This window comes from Lissotriton helveticus, chromosome 5_1 (genome assembly GCF_964261635.1).
Source record: "Lissotriton helveticus chromosome 5_1, aLisHel1.1, whole genome shotgun sequence".
In the NCBI taxonomy this organism is placed as follows: domain Eukaryota; kingdom Metazoa; phylum Chordata; class Amphibia; order Caudata; family Salamandridae; genus Lissotriton; species Lissotriton helveticus.
In genome coordinates, this window is record NC_136065.1 from 694,917,391 (window position 1) to 694,933,515 (window position 16,125).

The 16,125-nt window shown below is 44.7% G+C and overlaps 1 protein-coding gene across 2 annotated transcripts in view; it reads left to right on the top strand.

The window, feature by feature from the left end:
* NUDT13 (nudix hydrolase 13) overlaps positions 1 to 10,739 on the top strand; it is a 632,694-nt gene extending 621,955 nt beyond the window's left edge. For both annotated transcript variants that reach the window (XM_078643092.1, XM_078643093.1), the window contains one exon: positions 9,763 to 10,739. In XM_078643092.1, coding sequence (XP_078499218.1) covers positions 9,763 to 9,975 — 213 coding nt within the window. In that variant the 3' untranslated portion in view covers positions 9,976 to 10,739. The remainder of the gene's footprint in view (positions 1 to 9,762) is intronic.
* The last annotated feature ends 5,386 nt before the right edge of the window (positions 10,740 to 16,125 follow it).

Consider the following 16,125-nt stretch of genomic DNA (forward strand, 5'->3'; position numbering starts at 1 on the left):
GAACACCGGGAGACCTCGCGTAGCGTTGACGAAGCTTTACGCGCCCACGGATGCTGGGGGCCTTGCGGTTCCCAACCTGGAACTGTATTACCTGGCAGCGCAGCTGCAATGGGTAACGAGATGGCTGAGCGGAAGGGACTTATGTGATACTGCCACAGACGCTACTATTTGGACCCATACGCAGATCCATTGTTTCACCCCCTGACCAGAGCTCCCTGCCCGCCGCAGCTGCACGTGGCAGTGGCTCGCAGGTGTTTTCTACGTAGCTTGAGACTCACCCGAGAGGTGAAGCCCTATGCCCCAGCGCTACCGCTGCTGGGAACTCCCAGAGACGGTGGAGTGGTGACGGAGGCTGTGTTGGAGAGATGGTAGCAGGCTGGAGTGGAGGCATTGGGTGATTTGTATGCGGAGAGCGTCCTGCTTCCCTTTGAGGATTTAGTCAGGGACACAGGCCTACCGGCCGGGCAGTTTCTCCTCCATGCGTCCATAATACGCACACTTGCACGCCCCTGGGGAGACATATCTGAGGAGCTGCAAACGCACCACTTCGTACAATGCCTACATGTTATGGGCAATGGCTCCCACGTAGTCCATTGGCTAGCGCAGGCTCTCCTGATGCACAAACAATGCTCCACCCAACAGTTACGGGACAAATGGGCGGCAGATAGGGGTAGGGCATGGACGGACAAAGAATGGGCAATAGTACTGGCCAGCCCCGTTAATGTCCCACGCAACTCCCGCTTCAAAATCATACAATTCTATATATTACACCGCGCATACTTATCGCCAGACAAGATCAATAAGTACTTCTCGGTTACCACAACTGCGTGTCCAAGATGCTCCTTGGTTGGCGCAGACCTCCTGCATATGCTCTGGGCCTGTCCCGATATACAGACATACTGGAACACAACGACAACCCTGCTGAAAAGCTGGTGAAGACCTACCACACACATGGGAGGCCTGCATTCTGGGACTGTACAAGAGGACTAAACTCAACAAGGTGCCGGCCAGGTTCTAGAATTTAGGACTCTTCACGGCCAAACGACTACTCACTAAACGCTGGGAAAACGGTGAACCCCCACATGCTAAACACTGGTATGCCTCTTTTGAAAACTGGGCGAGAGCGGAAAGCACCATACTACACAGGGAGGAGACGGCAGGGCTGAGGAAATTCCCCATTGCACAGCTCTGGGATGATACCCTGAAGTCCTTCCAGCAGGCGAGTTTGAATCAGGGAATCACTTAGATGATGCCAGTTTTCGAGCCGGCCCTGGACAGGGGGTGGGTTGGAAAGCCTCATGCCCCCATTGATACCCCCTCATCTCGGACGTGTGAAAGACATAACCTATACCCATGCTGTGAGGTGCTACTACGGAGTCATAGGGCAACGAATGCCCAAACCCCCCCCCCCCCCTCTCGATACTGGCACCCTGGTGCTTGTTAGACACTGCTGAGCCACTCTTCCCCCCCTGAGAGAGACCCGCACCCTACAGGACTTCTATTACTCCACACCCTAGCCCTGGAATCGGAGGCCTACTTCCGCAGACGCACATTGACATTCTTCTTAATCCACTAGCTCTTCACCCCTATCTTTCTTCCCTATGTTATCTTTTCTTCAGTCTCTTCCCCCCCACCTCACTATGTTGGAGATTTATTTCTCTTTATTTTGTCCCATCTCATTTCTTCCTTGTTGGTTAAGTTCTGATGTCATGGAAGTTTTCCATTTGACATGATTGTTACAAAGTTGTGAATATTGTATAAGTTGCCAAAGACCTTCTAGCCCGCAGCACTTTCGCTGCGACCTTAGAACGGGTGGTACACTTCATGCTAATTGTCGGATGGGACCTGGGGAAGACGCGCAACTGCAAGAGCATGCCGCCTCACATCTCATCCCCGAACCCCAGACCACACTGCTATTGACACCATGCGACCTCACGCTCTCTAAACCCTCTATTTCTTTTTATACTTCTCATCAGTTTTTGCCGAGAGTAATGTGATATGTGTTCAATATCCCGTTGTGTATTATCATTATGCTGTATTGTCGTTGTGATGTTTTGAAGATTATGTGTGCCATTTTCTCTTGCTCATTGCATAACTGTGTACTGAAAATAAGTGCTGAAAACTAATAAAATATATTCAAACAAAAAAATAAATAAACAGAGAACAGATGCGCACAAGTCGACATCTCCAAAGAAAGAAAACGTATGCTTCTGATGTGTGTTTTCATTTCCCTTTGTCTGCAAAGCAAAAGAGAAACCAAATGTGTCACAGCCAGAAGAGAAAATGGGCACCAGAAGATTCCAGAATCATTATCGTCACGCCTGCAAGGCCAGAAGGCATATCAAATACGACAAGTAGAAACAAAAAGCTGATCGTCGTCAAATTCATCATAGAAAGGTCTTCAATATCACTGTCCAGTTACAGTGAAGAAGACGAATGTGCGTTGATAAAGTCTACCAAAGAATGACGTGCACATGTAGGATTAGCTACTTGCAAAAAAGATCAAAAGTCAAATGAGAAGCACCAAACAGAGCGAAAAGTTACCTTTAGACACTGACCTCAAATTACATTAAAGGTGAACGGCTGTCCTATAACCTTCATCATAGACAGTGGTGCATCGATTAATATCATGCCAGCATAGATATTTAACAACTTATCTCCTGGCCACGCCTTACCCCGTCAAACACGAAGGTATACACGTGGACGGTGTCCAAACCATTACATAGTCAAGGGTCATTGACAGTAACCATGAGACATAAAACAATGTCAGGTCAAGCGCCAATCCATATTCTTCAAGGAACTTCATTGAGTGCATGCCTACTTAGCATTGCCACTGCTGCTGAGATAGGCCTGATATCTTGCAATTGCAACGTCCGTGCTCAGTCTGAAGATAATAGTTCCCACTGTTATTTTATGGCCTAGGAAGGCTCAAGACAATGAAAGTGCTACTTCATATTAATAAGGAAATTCGCCTTGTTGCCCAATGGCACTGCATAGTCACTGTCCACTTACAAGAAGCATTTGAGAAAGAACTAAAAACATTGTTGAAACATGACATCTTTGAATGTTCCACCAGTCCTACGCCATTGGTTTTGCCCATAGTTGTGGTGGTACAAAAAAAGGATAGATTTGCGTTGACATGCACCAGGACAACAAAGCAATTGAGACAAAAAGACATCCTAGTTCCCACATTGTGAATATGATCATGCAGCTGCAAGGAGCCAAAGTCTTCTCCTGTTTTGACCTGAACAAAGGCTATCATCAACTCAAGCTGGAAGAGAATGGTAGGTCCCTTACTACTTTTTTGACTCATGTTGGTGTGTTCAGATAAAAAAGATTGAGTTTTGGAGTATCTTTGGTGGTGGAGATATTTCAGGATGTCCTCCGCCGAGTAACACAACCTGTCACACATGCTTTCAATTACAGTGATGACATACTGGTATTTGGGATGATACAAAAGGAGCATGACAAACCCCTTACATAAGTGTGCCAATTACTTGCTAATTAATGTCTCACTTTGAATACGGCAAAGTGTGAGTATCACAAAACCAAACTCAAATTCTTAGGGTATATATTCTCTGATGGGGCAGTGACTTCTGACCCAGATAAAGTACAAGCATAGTCATCTGCTTGCCGCCCACAAGATGTAACCTTGCTGCTATCCTTCTTAGGCATGGCTTGTTATTGCTCAATATACATTTGTGACTGTGCTATCGTGAGTGCCCTGCTAAGAGACTTAAAGCAAAATGTCCCATTCCAGTGGTCCCCTGAATGCAACCAGAGTTTCAAAGACATAAAACATGCTATTCAGAATGCAACCGTAATTGCCTACTTTGACCCCAAGTTACATACTGGGATCAAAATAGGTGCGAGCCCGGGGGGGGGGGGCATTAAGCTCAACAGAATGCAGAATGGCCATTGAATGCTCAGAGACCCATTGTAGCCTATGCCAGTAGGGGCCTGTCTAAAACAGAATGTGCCTACTCTCAGCCAGAGAAGGAGAGTCTAGCTGAAGTATGGGCCAGCAAACATTTTCAAGTGTTTTTATACAGGAAACGTTTCACTATCATCATAGACCACCAGGTGTTGCTCACTATCTTCGTAAACCCGAAAGCTAAGATACCCCCTTGTATCTAGAGATGGTGGTTGGGACTGCAAGAGTACAACTATATGATTGTACACAAGCCAGGGAAAGATACAAACCCCGCTGACTACTTTTCAAGAGTGCCACTACATCGTCATAGTTCAACATCCAAAGTGGCTGAAGAGAATCTCAAATTCATTGTGAAGTCCAGCACGCTATCAGCTCCATCCACTGAACACAACATTGCTGCTACCATTGTATATAAAGACATGTTCATCCTTAAAGACAATGTGATCTTTGAAGAAAACTGTTCGGCCCATTGCTGAAGATGTTGAATAGCAAAAATTCCAAAATTTACAAAATGATCTATCGCCACCTGAGAAGGTCTCATACTGAGAGGCTCGAGAATTGCCATACCTGTTTGCCGGAGACAGCAAATCATTGAACTGGCCCTTGAAGGACATTGTGGCATTGTAGCCACCACAAGAGGCCTAAGGGACCGGGTGTGGTTTAGTCACCTAGATGAATGAGTTGAAAAAGAGCTGAAGGCGTGCCACCTTTGTAACTGTTTATCCCCAAAGGTGGCGCTGCATCCATTGACAATGTCTGACCAGGGGCGACTGGCAGGTATATTTATTGGTGGGGCAGGCAAATGGATGGTGGGGGGGTGCGTGTATGTAGGTAAGGTGAGTGACTATGCATAAATAAATAGTCACTTACCCTGCTTGCTGCACGTCCAATATCCGACGTCCTCGCTCCAGTCCCTTGGCACAAAGTGCTCTTGCTCCAACCAGTTCCATTTACCAATCCTGGCGCTACTCTCATGCTGGTAACCAGCATGAGAGAGGCGCCAGAATTTGATGGAGTGGGCTTGCTGGATGCTCCTTCAGGCCCTGGAGGCCTGTGCTTGGTCTTTACCCAACTGTCGAGGCAGCAGGGTAGAGAGCTGCAACGTGCGCATGTCACTTTGACTAGCACAAGAGAGCTGAACTGACATTGGAACGTCCAGCTAGCTCCTCTGGTCCTCTATGCTGCCAGTCAGTAGCATAGGAGAACACGCCCCTATTTCTTCTGGCTGGCGGCGCGCCGCATGAAAAATAAAATGGCAGTGAAATAATTTCATTGCCATTTTATTTTTCACGTTCAGTGTGACTGCAGCTGGCTGGTAGGTATTAATGAATCTTTGCGTTTTCCTTTTGTGGAAGACTTGTCATCAACAACCTATTTTGAACAAAAGTGAAAAGGAGCATAATATTTCTATGTCGATTACTTCATTGTATGTACAATAACATACATTAATCCATCATATTCAGTTCTATTCATCAAGGAGTCTTGTTCATCTGTATTCAAATGCACTTTATTGACATAAAGATCGGCTGCTAGTTATTCTGAATTCCATCTCTGACAAGGTGGATTATTACAGAGGGTACTACGCCTTACAAACACATTGGAACGGAACGTGTTCAAGATCTTATTTCATCCACATATTTTTCTAATGCTTTAAGATATATTGGTTATTGGAAGATCATATCAAACCCTGATGAAGTCCTGTTGGACGAAACGCATGGGCTTTGCTGATGTACGTTTATAAAATGAGTTCAATAAAGTGAATTTGAATACGGATGAACAATGCTCCTTGATGAATAGAACTGAATACGATGGATTAATGTATCATCGTACTTACTATTAAGTAATCTACATACAAAGATTATGCTCCTTTTCACTTTTGTTCAATATTGTTTGTGTTATTAGTGACTTCAAAGCAGTGGAGTCATGAAAAGTAGAGCATTGCAAATCTATATATTGTTTAGAAATGTATACTAGTGCGACATTGGATGGCCCACACTGCTAGCAGTGTCTGCTTGTTGATTCCTCCGGAGCGGTTCGATGCCAAAAGGAGTCCACCTCTCGACAGTCCCGACCCTGATTGCTATAACAGCACAGGCGAGCGGGATGGTCAGGCGGGGGAAGTAAAGGAAGGGGACAACAGGGAGGGAGATCTGTAAGTCAAAACAAGACAGGTTAACTACAGCATTAAACCCAGCTTCTCTCTTGCTACCCTTTAATCTCTCGTACCTGTAAAACATATAAAGGCCTCGTTCCCAGATGAAGGCAGTACAGGTCCTTGTCTTACTTTTGCAAGGAGAGGGGTTGCACTGGGGAAAGGTTAAACAAATGGAGTTTCAACAACCACCCCTGAAAGGAGAGAACATTCCCCTACATAAGCGTAGCATACCACAGATCTCCTGTTTTTACTTTTTACACACCATGAAGATTGACAGCTCTTGCATCACAGGGGAAGAGCAGTAGGCCGCCTCTTGAGCCCTATAACCAAAAGGTAACAGTGGCAAAATCCACTGGTACCATAAGGGATCAGAAAGGTAGACATATGGATACCTCCTCCCAAGTATAAACTTTTCTCCACAATTGTATCTAAACCCAAACTGGCTCCTAATGCCTCTAAAACTCCTATTGGTGGTATATACCTCTGTATCAGAAAGGAAAAAATTCCTTTTATTCTTTAATCCTCACACACGCTATTGATGTCATGCTTCATCATCGGGTTCACCCAGACTCCTAAAGGTTTGGGTGGGCTCGACCATTTTTCAGGGAGCTCTTAGGAGATATAGGCCAGGGGGGGTTTAAAGATTAAAAATCCTACTACTTCCCCAGGTATCCCTTTATTAGCGGGGGTGCAGTGGATATTAAAAAAAGTGTAAAAGCGGTTCTTTTCAGAGTTTTATGGTCCTAAGACCCTAAAGGTTAGCCAACATGTATCAGCCCACAAGGGACGGCCAAAAATAGGTCCGGGCTTTCGTCAGGGCTCAAAAAGGTAATAGTTCCCACCCTGGTTTTTTACAGACCAAATTATGATGACCTATAATTTGATTTTTGAAGGTACAGATAGCTGTCCCCTTCATAAACACCATAAAATGTATGTGTTTAAACAAAATCATTTTAACCAAAATTCTTTAATGGTAAAAATTCACAAATCACAGTGAGGAGAATACTTATCCTCCTTGCTTCTGGAATTGGGAAAAATTCCACCTATTAGGAGAGAAAGAGAAAAAGACAAAAGAAAAAGAGAGAAAAAACAAAACATTGAACTTCAACAGTTGCATTGTAGTGCCACTCCTATATATGCATGGGTGCACTTTTCGAATTCATGCATAGTCAATGTTTATAATGCACCAACCAGCAGAGCCATTGTGAATTAAATTCAATTCAAACACCCAATTAGGGCGGTGTGCTTAGTATCATATTATATCGGTGGCTGGGTGTGAGTGTTTGATTGGTTCAGATGCTCTGTCCATCACCACCCCCTTTTGTACTGCTTTGTTCGCCATAAGTTGGCAGGGTATGCTCAGACGTGAGTCCCATGCTCACTTTGCCACTGGTTTCAAGCAAGCCTGGCAGAAGACGGCTGAAATGCCAGAAACCGGTCCTAGGAAGCTTGTTTCCGGTCTAGGGAAGGCATGGCTTGGCAGTTCGGGCTGGACTGTTCCCATGAGGCACAGGGTCAGACTGATTTGCATATGGCCATGTCTGAACTGGGGTGGCAGAGTGGGCTAACGAATTGTGATGGATTAAACCCACATCTGTTGACTGGGTGTGAGTGTTTGATTGGTTCAGATGCTCCGTCCATCACCACCCCCTTTTGTACCGCTTTGTTCGCCATAAGTTGGCAGGGTATGCTCAGAGGTGAGTCCCATGCTCACTTTGCCACTGGATTCAAGCAAGCCTGGCTGAAAACGGCTGAAATGCCAGAAACCGGTCCTAGGAAGCTTGTTTCCGGTCCAGGGAAGGCATGGCTTGGCAGTTCGGGCTGGACTGTTCCCATGAGGCACAGGATCAGACTGATTTGCATATGGCCATGTCTGAACTGGGGTGGCAGAGTGGGCTAAAGAATGGTGTTGGATTAAACCCAGATCTGTTGACTGGGTGTGAGTGTTTGATTGGTTCAAATGCTCCGTCCATCACCACCCCCTTTTGTACCGCGGTGTTGAAGGTAGGCATGTGACAATGAGGCAACCCTGCTCATCTGTCCAGATCAATCATCTGAAATAATGCCATCGTTGCCTGTTCAAGGTGCCCCTCACTTACCTCATACCACCTGATCTGGTCGACCAGTGCGAGTGCCTCGACGACTCATTGAGGAACTATGATGGTTGTATGCTGTCTGTACTATTTATTTAACAAATGGGGTGATGTAGTGTTTTGAGAATATGCGCTCTAGTACCCTTGCAGCTTTGGGCCGACTCTAAACAGGAAATATGTAATCTGCTGAGAAGTGTTAAGGTGTGGTTATAAACATTATGATGCAGTGTGTGGTTGTATGGTGAAGAATAAAGACATGTATTGCAGAGCTCCATGTGCAGCGCATTTCATTTGCATGCTCCCGGGCTGGAGAGGACGCTACAGGGACCATGGATTTATTAAACCAGTATTGTACGCAACATTGTGTAAGGTGCATAGGCGAATCCTAACTTTGCTTTATAGAATATTAAATGATCTTTTGATGGTACAGTCTTGTTCACACTGACCCTTGAGACTTGGGGGTCTGTTAGGATGGTGGTCGGGAAATCACCCCGACCGCCATACTAGCGGGAAAAGACCGTCCGCCAGGACCGCGGCATAACCACCGGTCCAATTAGTATTCTCCGCAGTCGAAATCTGACCGCGGCGGTAATATCGCGAGCTTTAACATTGCGGCGGTTGCTGCTGCCAGCAGCACCGCCGCGATGTCAAAAGGAGCATGTCCAGCATATCCCTGCTCTGCGTGGCAGGAACTGCACAGTGCTTGCCACCTGGTACAGGGACATGGAGGGGGGTACCACCCAATGCAACTACACCCCCCAACACATTGGGGGCCCGCAATGAACCCCCTGAGACATTCTCCGCATGTCTTTTCATGGCGGTCCCACTGCTGTGGAAAGGCTGGCTACCGCCGGCATTATAGTCATGCTGGTGGACCCTGGCCCTGTACTGGCACCATTGTGGCAATCAAGTTCCGCCCGCTAGGCAGACGTGCGGACTGCTACCGACGAAAAAGTGGCGGGCGGAAATTCTCACCGCCGTGGTCGTCACCGCCATGCTAATGGGACCGGCGGTTTTCCGGGTTGCGATCGCAGGCGGATGTCCACTGCCGGTCCGGTGGTTGCCTCCACCGGCCCGGCGGCTGCCATCCGTCCGCCATCCTAATAGACCTCTTGGTTATGATATCGCTTCAGTGCTCCCGTTTCTGTGCATTCCATTCTACGTTAATTTCATGCCAGTGCCTGCCCTATTCAACATGCACAGCTGTGCCATGGTTTTATGCCTCGCACTTAGCCTCACGTTTAAACATTGAAGGGATGAACACTTTCAAGATTGCCTACACTGTAGCAGTCAGTATCTTTTTCAATGTGTTTTTGTCCAATCATTTGCCTTTTCAGTGAACATCACTATCGGGAACTGATTATATTTTTAGTGTATTTGTCATTTCAGGAGAAATAAGCAAACAGTTTAAGACGTTAAAAGCTCCAGGCAGTGTATAATATATATTGTTTTGTTTCAAAGGCATGTCATGAAAAAGCAAAGAGCAAGAAAATTGTAATGAAAGATTAAAACGTGTTGATCATATATAAAATGAATGTGAAACTTAACCAGGTTTAAACAATTTTATTTTTGTTTTTTAGTTGAGTGTGAACAAACTAGAGTTGGAGTCAGCACGGTGGTTCAATGTATCGGAGCTGGAGGAAGCTCTGAACAGAGAGCATACGCCCTCAAAAAGCGACGACGACACAACCCAAATCTGGGTCCCCCCCAGGTGGGCCATCGCTCACCAGTTGATCCAGGAATGGGTCCGGGAGCAGCGCGCCGGAACCGGAAGCAGAACATACAGATCATAATAGAAAAGAATGCTATGGGGCAATGATAGGTGTGCTGCTGTTGTGCTGAGTGTGAATTTTGTAAGATTCCACCATTACTCGGTGCCTTAGCCACATCGACGCTGATGACGAGCTCAGCTCGTCATGAGGTACACCTTTCGTACGCTCATGACGACCTGAGCTCGTCATGAACGGCGGGTTTTTAAAAACTTTAGCGCACAGCGGGAAAATGCGCCGCAGCGATGCGGTTAAGTAACATGTCCCCAAATCGCAGAATATGTTAGCCCTGACTGGAATCACCTCTTCACCTTTCACCAAGGCGAACTGGCTACAGGTCCCTTCAAAAGAATACCAGAAGAAATTGTTTTATTATGGCTTTTTAATACTTTTTTTGTGGCCACATATTTTACTGGGACAGTGGTAAACTTGCACATTACAGAGTACATGGGAAGTGCCAACGAAAGTGACTGTAAATGTTTTTCTTATGAGGAGGATGTGGTACTGAACAGTTTCACCTCTCACTTCTTCTACTTCCCACCATTCCTCATTTACATCCTTAAATTGTTATTAATTCCACGTCATTTTTGTAGTATTTGCAGCATTCCGTTGACACCATGCAGCATTTGCTTATGCTCACGCTCCTTATTTTAGGGCAGGATTTGCCTACACAATTGAAGTTTAACAATCACAACACTTCCGATTTACAATAAATACAAATACAAATATTTCTAAAATTCGGAACCTGAAAGTTTGCCTTAAATAGAAACACATATCAATTAAAAGAATCTGCATAAATATGTCTTTCTTACTGCGACGGTAATAAGATATTCGTTTTTATGAGTACAGAAAAACAATGGTCCTACACTTTGATTGATTGTTCAGCCAGGTATGGAAATCCAACAGCTGTTGTCCATCACCCTTCCATATCATTAAAACATTGTTGATATATCGACGCCAAAGTGAGACCTGGTCTCTGTGAGGGTTAGTTTCGCTGAAGACGTGTGTATGTTCATATCTGTCCATATAGACAATGGCCGGGTCTGGTGCAAAACTGGCCCCCATCGCCACGCCCTTCGTTTGCACATAATATTCTCCCTCAAAGTAGAAGAAATTCTTCGTCATGGCGATCTCGAGTAACTGAACAAAAAATTCAGTTGGGAACTGCCATGGTCTGGGGCTTTTGTCCAGTGCTACTCTGATAGTGTCAAGTGCTGCTAGCTGTGGAATGCTTGTATAAAGCGATGCTATGTCCATAGTCACTAAAATGTTATCTGTAAGGTTAAAAGGACGCTCACCAACTAATTGTATGGCTTGCATGGTGTCACGTAAGTAAGCTGTAGTCTTCTCAGCAATTGGTTTAAGGAAAACATCAATGTACTTACAAAGAGGTTCTAATTCATCTTTTTGTATTGTTTTAGTGTTGGGACTCGTTCCCTTTCCATGTTGGATCTACAGGATTTATTATTCACTAATTTTTGAGGCCATAGCCTTTGGTACTCACCCAACTCAGAAACTTGGTGAGCCTATTACGAATAATACATTTTGAGGCACCTTTCTTCTAGATCTAGGCACCTTAATTTCGACAGGATTTGTCTTATCTGGCCATTTTATGTGAAATATACCGGTTATTTTCAGATACCCTCCACCCCCGTCCTGAGGAAGACCCTCTGCTGAGGACCACACTTACCCTTACGCAATAGGGTCAAATCATTGACGCACCTGTACAGGCCTACACCCTACATCTGCCCCTCACTCCTGACCTACGGATGAAGTTACACTGTGAATAACAACAGTCTAACTAATGTATTGTATACTACTGTCCTTATAGGGGTAGGCTGGAATTTTCTTAGGGAGACTATTTCAACCAATGCAGATCCCCTGTTGTCTTTCAAATATTCGAATTTCCGTAATGTAACGTCAATTGCTTCTTCTCTTTTCCTTTTATTCTTTCATATGAGCACCAACTTTTCACGTACCTCCTTCTACCTGATGATAACCGCGTGAAAAACAATGTAAATTTAAATAACCAATTGTGTTTCCTTTGAAATATTTCTTTGTGTGACTGAATAAACTCAAGTTATCAGTCTTTTGGAAGAGGCCTTTCTAATTTTTCTGTGTGTGCCTATGATCTTATGTGCCTTAATGACTACACATTTAATGATAATGTTTTGAATCTTAAACTACCACAGTCTAGGACCATTGTTTTTCTGTACTGAACGATACCCAGGTCCTTTTGACTTTATAGGGTAACCCCATTTGTGATAATGGCATTAGTTTTTATTAAGCAGCTGTTATTCACAATCTCGGTTTATTAGATGCATTTTCATCAAGAATGGTACCAAAGCAGCACAGTCAGGAAGATACTGCATTTAATATACCACATGTTACGTATCGGAGCTTTGCATAGGAACTGTGGAGGTGCTGCAAGAGTTTCACTGCTTCTCTCCTTGAGGGATGGGTAACTTAGATTTTGATGCTTAAGGTAGTGGTTTCAGCGGGACAGGGTGTGTACTAAATCCACTGAACACTGACATCAACTTCTCCCACTTTTATCCCAAACCACACCAGTTTGACCTCCATATTAACCATTTAATTGAACCGGTACTTGAAAAGTCTCCCGGTGACTAACGGAGCCTGACGTTGCATCTGAATTTCTGTTCACAAATGGATTCTCGCCTCAGTTTCTGTGTGACTGCCATGCTGCTTCATTCTTGGCCCCTCTGGCAGTGAGGTGACTGGTGCTCAACTATCTGCTCTGTCTTTGCAAGAAACAACTTGGGACATCAGTTTCAAATTAATTGCATTGTAGTCTCGGGTTTTGCAAGAGGGACCAAAAATACATTCCATACAGTCCGGCCTTCAGGAAGTGATGGTGAGAGAGAATCAACAGGATCGCATTCAGAAAAGGTGAACAGGGTTAATACGAAAATCAATGCTGATATTACAGAGCAGGTGCATTGTCCTTCTTTGTGTCACAGTGCACCTTTGAATAGTTGCGACAGGTGCAAACATAAACAGCATTCCCTATTACAATGAATGGACTGCCCCAGGCCGCCGCAAACTCACCCTGCCCTGGCAGAACATTCAGTGAAATACAGAGTGGCTGCTTCAAAGCCACTCCATGTTTTTCTGAGCAGGTAGCAACCTGTCTGACCTGTGAAAAACGAGAGTCCCCTGCAAGGGGGGGTGCAGGGAGTGACTGCACGTGCCTACAGGTGGATGTCTGGAGGGGTCCATGGACTCCCTTCCCTCCTCCAGAGGGCAGCCCTCATGGGGGCAACTGGCACCATTTCACCATTTTTGTGGCACACTGTCAGTGTGCCTCCTAAGGGTATGTTTGCCTCTGCGACTACATCCATAATACGGCATGGGCACAGAGTCAAAATGATTCCCTCATGTGCATTGGGCCAAGACCCCATGCAATTATGGGACCCCCCTCTGAAGATAGTGATGGCACTACATGTGCACCAGTGCTATCTGTTTTACAGAAGGGGTTGCACAAGCATCTGTTGCACATTCTGTAATCCATAGTGCCCTAGGGGTGCATAAAGTGTGCACACACACCCGTTGGACCCCGTGGCACTATATGTAATACAGCCCAAGGACTGCACAAAGAGCGGTAAAGACTTGAGAGGAAGCTGATTTCTGTGCTTCGTGTCTATTGTTGCTTATAGTCTGAAGAAAGATTTGTCTACCGTCTGACTATTGTTTAATTTGGCTTCTGTTGTTTTCCATCTTAACCTACCAATCCCTTATTATTTGGGAGCCTTTTGCTCTTGTTTCTCTCCTTTGTTGCCTTCTTTAGAAATTCTCTCTTTGCTATCCTCATTAGGCTATATTGAACACCGAGAAGTAAAAGTGTACATCTGTGTTTCCCCTTATATTTATATCTTTCAAAATTGACTCTGTGGTAATTTTTTCTTGATAGTCAGAGCCAAGGTTCATGCACTCCATTATAGGACAATGACCCCTTCCATGCTGATGGCGGCCCCCGGCCGTCATGCACCACAGTGGGCGTGTGCTGATGACGGCTGGGGGCCGTCATGAACCCGCGCACTCAATAAAAGTGCCGCACAGGTGCAGAATCGCGGCCGCGTCCAAGGGGTTAAAAAAACATTGAGTTTTCTCTCTATGACGAAGTTCCATCTTACTAAATGTTTGGCTTGCTCTTGGAAAAAGGTTCTCCCTTGCTCAGCACAATTTGTTCAAACACTTCAAGGAAAAAGTCTTCCACCAGCCCCCAAGGTCAAACCAGGACCTTTTTGGTTGTAATCATACGAGGTTAGATGCCACCAAAAGATGGTATTTTCCAGCGACCACATATTCTTTAGTTTCCTGCACTATCAAGTGGGATAGGCTCGCTCCTCCCTAAGGTAAATAGCAGAGTAGACTTTTATTTTGGTGGCTCCGAGAGCAACCTTTTATTAGTTAAACAATATTAACAATATGATTGGGTTGTTCCTAAAGAAATTTGGCACTTGTTCAGTTCCACAAACCTTTACATTTAGAACATTTAGCTTTAGAAAATGTAGCTTAGTGATGTGTGGTGAAAGTTCAAGGGGTTTTCATTTATTGTTCGTGAAGCTCATCAGAATTAACTTCTTATGGCATTTCCTTTAAAATTTGCTCCGTTTACTTACCTCCCATTACGGATAGGAAGATAAGTAATCTTAAGTTCTTCCCTGGAGTATCAAATAAACAGTTGAGGTGGGCAGCATATTATAAGATGGGCAAACAGCCATCACATTGCATGCATTACAACAAATGCAATTAGAATGCAGTCATTACATCGACCCCCTTGTTACATTGCAGTACCATTACAACGCAATTCGTTACAACGACTTGCTGTAGGGGGCGCTCTAAACTAAGGAATAGTATAATTTACTATTCCAACACCATCCCCTACTGTTCCACACACTGGAGTTGGAATAGTAAATTATACTATTCCTAAATCCAGCGCTCCCCCTACAGCAAGTCGTTGTAACGACTTGCGTTGCAAAGGTACTGCGATGTAACAAAGTAATCATTGTAACAACTGCGTTGTAATCACATGCGTTTACAACGCATGCGATGTAAACGCCTATATTCTATAAGATGCTGACCGAATCTACATAACTCACTCGGCCATAACAACTTGTTCTCTGATAACATAGGATTTTGACAATAAATTATGATTAAATCCTGGCTTCCCATAAAATGCTTGCATCGCCCACCATTGGATAAATGGTGACATCTCCCATGATGCCAAAGGGTGTGACGCAACTGTGTCGCTCCACATGGTGCATTACCAGAGCTAAGAGACTCGCTTGATCCTACAGTCAGCGTCTACTCATTGCTAAAGAGCAATGTTCTGCTGGTGGGGACCAAGCAGCAAGCTCCTATTTACTTTTTCGATCACCAAAAAGACCATGCACTCCTCAAAGGGTTACTATAATTTCTCAAGAAAATCTATTTAGAACTTGAATCAGTAGTATAAGTGGTAGTACACTATGACTAAGACATCTCACCAAATAGTGATCAGATGGCAACTCCTATCATATAACAAGCATTTGCAATGCAATAGGTCTCGCTTTTGCAAAAGTTTAAGCTATTGGCATTGTAAATGACAATGCCTTTTATTTATCTGTTTTGCTATTTAACCATTAAATAAAAGGCGCTTACAATGCCAATAGCTCAAACTCTTGTAAATGGGAGACTTCTTCAAAAAAGCAGCCTCCATTGTCACCGCTGCTCAGAAAGTGAAAGCGAGCATGGCGCTCTAAATGTTGCAGGAAAGCTTGTGGTGCCTGCAGTAGGAGAAACTCATTAAATAAAGAAGTACTTAAAGACTAAGACATACAGTGTAACAACAGAAGTAAAAGGGCCTGTCCTCATGGGAGGCTCCACCTAAAAAGACACGATCACAATGCTGATCACAAATACATACTGGCACGTTTCTAGGTACCAATAATACGAGTATCCAGAGGTACAGGTATTGCACAAGCAAGCGTCGGCACATATACAGGGTACAGTCGGACTACCGTGACGTCACTTTATACAAGGTTACCCAGGATCGGCAGATGAATGTTCACACTTCCTGTCAAGCACAGCCAAAATAGTACTTAGAAATGCATGTTCTATAGGTACTGTACAACCCCCCCCCCAATTGCACTCTGGACAGCCCGCGTGGGG